The sequence below is a fragment of the Rhea americana genome, unplaced genomic scaffold, assembly GCF_003343005.1.
Source record: "Rhea americana isolate MKP2758 unplaced genomic scaffold, rheAme1 scaffold_573, whole genome shotgun sequence".
NCBI lineage: Eukaryota > Metazoa > Chordata > Aves > Rheiformes > Rheidae > Rhea > Rhea americana.
In genome coordinates, this window is record NW_028186727.1 from 36,684 (window position 1) to 42,815 (window position 6,132).

Consider the following 6,132-nt stretch of genomic DNA (forward strand, 5'->3'; position numbering starts at 1 on the left):
GTCGCAGGAGAAAAGCGTCACGGAGCAGCAGCGACTTAAGGGCTCTTTTATATATATATATATATAATAATGTCACTCGCTTGGCTGGTGACGGGGAAACGGCGGCGGGCTCGGCCCGGGCAGCGGCAGCGGGCAGGGAGCCCCGCGCCCGCCCCGCCGCCGCCGGCCGCGGCTCCCCGGGAGCCGCCTCGTCCGAGGCGAACCCCGAAAGCCTGGGGCATCCCTCGGGGAGCGGAGCAGGGCGAGCAGGTCCGGGCCTTTCCTCGCCGCTCGGTCCTCGGCGGCCAGCAGCGCTGTTTCGCGGCCGGCAGCCTTTCCGCGGCCGCGCTGGGGACTCACGCCCGGCGTTTTCCCCTTCGCCAGGCAGGAGCGCGGCGRGGCTCCGAGGCCGCTCGGCGAGCAGCACCGAGCCGCCCCGGCCTTGCGCGCTGCCCCTTCCCCGCTCGGCGGCTCGGCCCGGCCGGCTGCACGCTGCAAGGCCAGGCCGTGCGGCCGAGCCGGCCCCGCTCCAGCCGGGCCACCGCGGGGCTCCGCCGTGTGCCGCCGGGGCTGCGCGGGCTCCGCACCTCTCACGCGGGGCGGGATGCGGGTGGGGGGATGCGCGGCGCCCCGGCTGCGAACAGCCCCGCGGAGCCTGGGGCCGGCGCCGTGGGGCTGCCCCGCAGCGCGGGGGGGGCGTGGGGTCCCCTCGGGGCTTGTGCCGCGCACCCAGGTCCTTTCCCGGCTGTGTGCTGGCCGGCGCGCGTCTCTATCGCGATAGGCACCCGTCGGCGACAGGCTGGCTGTCGCACCCCGCCGCCTATCTCCCGGCGGCCCTGGGCACCTTGGCGGGGAAGGGCAGGGCGGAGGAGCCGGCAGGGCCCAGCCCGGGTCCGCCGCCTCCCCGGAGCCCCGGCAAGGCCAGCCCGGCGCTCGGGGGCTCGGAGCAGCCCGGGTTTGGGCCCGGCAGCAGCGCGGCTCCTTGGCGTCAGCATCGGCGGCCGGTGCAGCCGGATGAGCCCGGGCTCGGGCCTCCCTCTTGTKCCCCGGCCTCGCCGGCGGCCGAGGGCCCGCCGGGGGCAGGAAAAAAGCTGGGGCCGGGCCCCAAAGCGGCGGAGCGGGGCTGCGTCCCCCTTCGCCCCGGCCCGGGGGGACTTTGGCCTGGCAACGGCCGGTCTCACCATCTTGCTGCAGCCGCCAGGGCGCGGACAAAATGGTGGCGGGGAGAAATGCCGCAAATAAAACGAAATTTAATGGGAGAAAAAAAAAATTTTTAAGTGGCGAAGGTCCCGGTGAGCCGCTGCCCGTGCTGCCGCGATTCCGCGGACAGCGGCGGCCGCGGGGCCGGGTCGGACCCGCTCCCTGGCCCGGTCTCCCTTGCTCGGAGACGGGGCCGGGTGGGAAGCACCGGACAGCGCCGGGGAAGCGCTTCCAGTTTTCTTTCCCAGTGCTTCCCCCGTCGCAGGCCCGGGATGAGCCGGCGGCAGGGCGCTGGGAGAGGCAGCGCTTTGTCCGCCCTCGCTGGCTGCCTCCATACCGGGCCCCCGCGGTATTTCGAGGGGCGCTTCGTTATTTCCCGGCGTTTCCCGGGGCCGGGGCAGGGAAGCGGCTCTTCCGCGCCCGTCCACGGGTAACGGCGCCGCATTTCCCCCCCTCGTTTTTTTCGTTTCCAGCGGAGGGGCTCGCCGCAGCCCTGCGCAGAGCGGAGCGGAGCCGGGCAGGGCCGCAGCGCTCGGCTTGGCTCGGCTCGGCTCGGCTCGGCTCGGCTCGGCTCAGCTCGGCGGCGACCCACGGGGCTGCTACGGCCGAGCCGCGGCTCCCCCGCGGGTCCCAGCAAGCGCGGGGCGCCGCTGGGAAGCGGCATTCCCCGGGGATACGGCCTCCGCCGGGAGCCCAGGGAGGGTTTCCCCGGCCCAGGAGACGGTGGGAACCCGGGGGCTCGGCCGGGCTGTGTCGGCGCCGCGCTCGGGGCCGCTCCCGGGCGCTGCCCGCGGGCCCGGGGCGGCCCGGAGCCCCAGGAGGCGGCCGTGCGCCGCCCGTCCCCGTCCCGTCGCGGCGGGCAGGGTTTGCAGGCGCCGGCAGCGCGGCTCGCCGAGGAGGTGCGGGCAGCACGGGTCTGTCCTAGGCGGGAGCGGAGGGACATCGGCGCGACAACGGCGCTTTGTTGGCGGCCAGCGGAGCGGCCCGGCCGCGACCGGCCCCGCTGGCAGCGCAGGAAGGGCGCTGGAAGCCGGGACACATCCGGCGGGGTGCGGATCCCCCCCGGCCTCCCCGTTCCCCGGGGTCTGGGCGAGGTGCCCGGCCCGGCTCTGGGGCTTGCCCCACCGGGGCACTGGGGAGGGCTGCGGGGACCCCAGGCGCACCCCGAGACGCGTGTGCCGCCGTGCACACACCGGCCCCGGCACGCAGAGGGACGGGTGTGCAAACACGCAGCGCGCCCGGGCGGGCGAGGCGGGGGCGAGCCGCAGCTGCCTGCTTGGTGGCAGCTCTTTCAGTGCAGAAGCCCCACGTAGGTTTTTGTGGGGGATGCGCCCCTCACCCCCACTGCGGCGTGTGTGTGGGAGTGCGACCACCCGCACGGCGGTGTGCGGTGTGTCCCTGCGCACCCGAGGGGACGTGTCCCTTTCGTGCAGCTGMGTGCGTGATTCGTCCCTGTGCACATTGGGGTGTCTGTGTGTGCGTGTCCKAGTCCTCCGCGTGGATCGGTGTGCGCAATGGGTGCGTTTTGTGTGCCGGTGAGCGTATGCGTGTGCAATGTGTGCTGCATGGCGGGTGCAGCCTGCAAAATCCCTGTTAACCAGYATCGTGGTCGGTGCTCCAGAGCTGCTGCCCGCTCGTGCTTCTGCCCTGTGCCTGTTGCCTTCTGCTCCGCGGCTGTGCCCGGGTGTAGGGCCTTGTCTTATTTAGCTGCTAAGGTAGAGGGCAGATACGGACCCCTTGTTTTTTGAACCAGGCGTTTTGGACCAGACCTTGCTGTGGATGTGCTGCATGGAACGTATGGCCCTTCCCAAGAATATAAAACCTATCACAACAACTGCACTGGCGAGGCAAAGGGCCGCTGTAAAACCCTGCTCCGCCCCAGCAGGACTCGGAGGGTGGTTTGGGGATCTGCAGTCCAGCCGCTGGTACGGGCAAGGCTTTTAGGAGGGGGCCCCCGGCGGCAGGGGGACCGCGGGTCCCCCGAAAGCCGTGCTGATGGGTGCCTAGGAGAGTGGGCAGGGAGCAGTCGGGCCGTGGACYGCCTGTGGCTCGCGGGCTCTTCCAGGCACATCTTCGGGGCTGGGCCAAGGGGGCTTCGGGCCTCTTCCCGGCCGAGCTGGYGCGGCGTGCTGCGGCCGTGCACGAATCACACCCTTTCATTCAGGGCCGCGGGCAGCCTGCCTCCCCCGCCCCCCGGCACAGCTGGCACCGGGGAAAATAACAATAAATAATACCGCTCGTAATGATGGCAGTGCCACACGGAGCAGCGAGGGCGGAGGGGCAGATACTCGCAGCTGCGCCCGGGAAACGTGAACGYCTCTATCAGCCGTCCCTTGTTAACAGCCCCGGCTGTTGTTGTGCAGGGCGACCTCAGCGTGGACGGCGGAGTGAGGACGTGGTCTGGGCATCATCTGCGCAAACCCCCTCCTGGCCACAAAAAGGTTCCCAGTCTGGCATCCGAATCCCCACCAGAGATAGATACCCCTGGGGCACCTAAGCACYTTTCCTGGAGCAAATCTGCTCCGAGCCACCGTTCAGCTCCCTTTCCGTGACAGACCCGTGCCCACCTGCAGGTTGGGAGCAGCGGATCAGAGACCAGTGCAAGCTCCTTGTCTCAGCCAGGCCTTTTCCTATCCTGCTCCTCCCCAAGCCCCAGGGTTTTCTGCAGTCCCCAGGCCAGATCCAGCTGCTCCTGATGGGCTGGTGCCTCGGACATGTATCACAATATAGCAGTGGGAAAGCGCCTTCAGGAACTGGATATTTCTCCCAGATTCGTGCTTGCTCCCCAGACCCCCTCTTCCCCATGCTGGCTTCATCGCCTTCATCCCTTGCCTCTCCGCACTGTTTTCCCCCTTCCTGCCCCAGCAGTTTTAAATCCCTTCATGCATGAGTCAGCCAGAAAGAGAAAATGCCAGGGCTTGAGGAGACCTTGAGCCCCTAAGGGCATGGGAGCAGAGCAGAGCTGAAGCCAGGGCCTGACCTGGACAGAACCAGCCTGGAGACTGGGCTGATCGTAGCAATCGTGCCRTGGTTTCTGTGATTGATTTTTAACCCATGTGTGGCAGAGGAGTAACCCAGCAGAAACGGGGAGCTCGGGAGTTTGGATGTCTGCAGCCCGTCCATCGGTCTGCGTCGCCGAGAGGGGTCCCGGCGCCCTGCACTGCACCCACCGAGCCTGGAGGCGGCCCGCGGGGGGCCAAGGGCCCGGCCCTGCCTCTCTCCACRCGCTGGGAGCCTCCAATGGGTCTGGGCACCGGGTCGCAGTTCCCGAATCCCCGAAGCTGCTCGCAGAGCCAGGGGTGCGCACTGCTGTCCTCGAGCACTGTGTCCTAGCGTTCGCTTACGCTTGGCTCTGTCATTTGGGCATTTAAGGGGAGCTAGAAGAAGGGGCAACAAGCGCAAGGGGTTTATGGTCTGGGAGTGCTGGAAGGAMACTTGGGGGAGAATTTCCAAGATGCGTTTTAGTGCCCTGTGCCGTGTGCAGCACACAGAGCCTGTTAGTTAACAGGGGCGTAAGCACCGCAAGCGGCATCACGCACTGTGCAAGGGTCTGTGCAGGGCTGGCCAGGGCTAAAGGCGACCTAAACCCTCCTGCTTTTGTTTCCCCAAGTAAAGGTGTGGACAGGGTTAGTCTTGGCCTTGCAAAATCTGCTGGCTCTGCAAGAGGGAAGCTGAGGTCTTCCCTGGCTGCAAAGCCATTTTCCAGCCCTCATCCAGCTCCACGTGCAAGAGTTTTGTTCCAGTTTTGTTCTCGACAAAAGCCTCCTTTATCCTCGCGTGTTCAGACGCAGTCTGCTCTGAGGCTCCCTGGCTGATCATTCACCGGTGAATGCACAGGGTACAAACCTGGTTGCACTGGTTTTTCTCTGCGCTTCCCGGTTAGCAGAGCATTAGCAATGCACCGGTGCCGGGCAGCCCATCGCCGCTTGCGGGGACACTGAGCCCACGGGACTGATGCACAGTCGGGCCGGCTGGATCCTGCTTGCTCCGCTCGACAACGATCCGGTTCCTTGACCTTTTGGTTATGTTTTGGTTACGGGTCTGTCCTGGTCCCTCCCGAATCCCCACGAGTGCCGCATGGAGCTTGCGAGCTCATTTTAGTTACTCAATCCGTGCCACCTGGAGACCTCAGTGGAGACTTCTGTGGTCGCCCAATTTTTTAAACCAAAGTTGTTTTGGCTAGACTGTGTTTGCATGCAGCGCGCATGGCAGGGAACCATGGAAAAATGCCCCCAAAAGTGGGACTAGTTGCTTTTTACTGAAAATACTGCAGAGAAAATACCGTTGGAAAAGCGAAAATTTTAATAGAGATCAAAAGCTTCCAGCACTTTGAAAGGAGGAGCGAAACAACAACCACAAAAAATTTAATTAAAAATCTGGCTAGCTTGAACTTCAGGGTTTATTTGGTGTGTAAAACTCTTCTGTTCCTAGCTTTCAGGAATTATTCTTCCTGTGTTTAAATGCATTGCTTTCTTTAAAGACTTASTTTCTACTAATCTCTTGAAAAAACAAACAAACTGTTTTTATGAAGAATTATTACTGTTCCCTGGAGTTTTATAAATTTGTGCCATTTGAGACCGGAGGGGACCATAAAGCCATGCAATGTGACCTCTCTTAGTGACAGCTTGGGGAATTTCTCACGGTTACTCCCAAAGGGAGCCCCGATTCTCACTGTGCGGCTTGTGGTTTAATTAAGATTTTTTCCCCCAGGGAACTGCTCTCTGCGACCAGTCCCCTCCAGACCTTTTCCTCTGACCGCTCTTTTCCCCATCTTTCTTCCTAGATGCCAAAGGGACGATTCGKGAGATTGTCCTCCCCAAGGGCCTGGACCTGGACCGGCCCAAGCGCACGCGAACCTCCTTCACGGCTGAGCAGCTCTACCGGCTCGAGCTGGAGTTTCAGCGCTGCCAGTACGTCGTGGGCAGGGAGAGGACGGAGCTAGCGCGGCAGCTC

At 64.6% G+C, this 6,132-nt stretch overlaps 1 protein-coding gene across 1 annotated transcript in view; it reads left to right on the forward strand.

Moving 5' to 3' along the window:
* VAX2 (ventral anterior homeobox 2) overlaps positions 1 to 6,132 on the forward strand; it is a 30,497-nt gene that overhangs the window by 6,596 nt on the left and 17,769 nt on the right. The window contains exons 2-3 of the mRNA XM_085319177.1: positions 4,444 to 4,478; positions 5,963 to 6,132. The exon at positions 5,963 to 6,132 is cut by the window's right edge and continues 1 nt beyond it. Coding sequence (XP_085175303.1) covers positions 4,444 to 4,478; positions 5,963 to 6,132 — 205 coding nt within the window. The remainder of the gene's footprint in view (positions 1 to 4,443; positions 4,479 to 5,962) is intronic.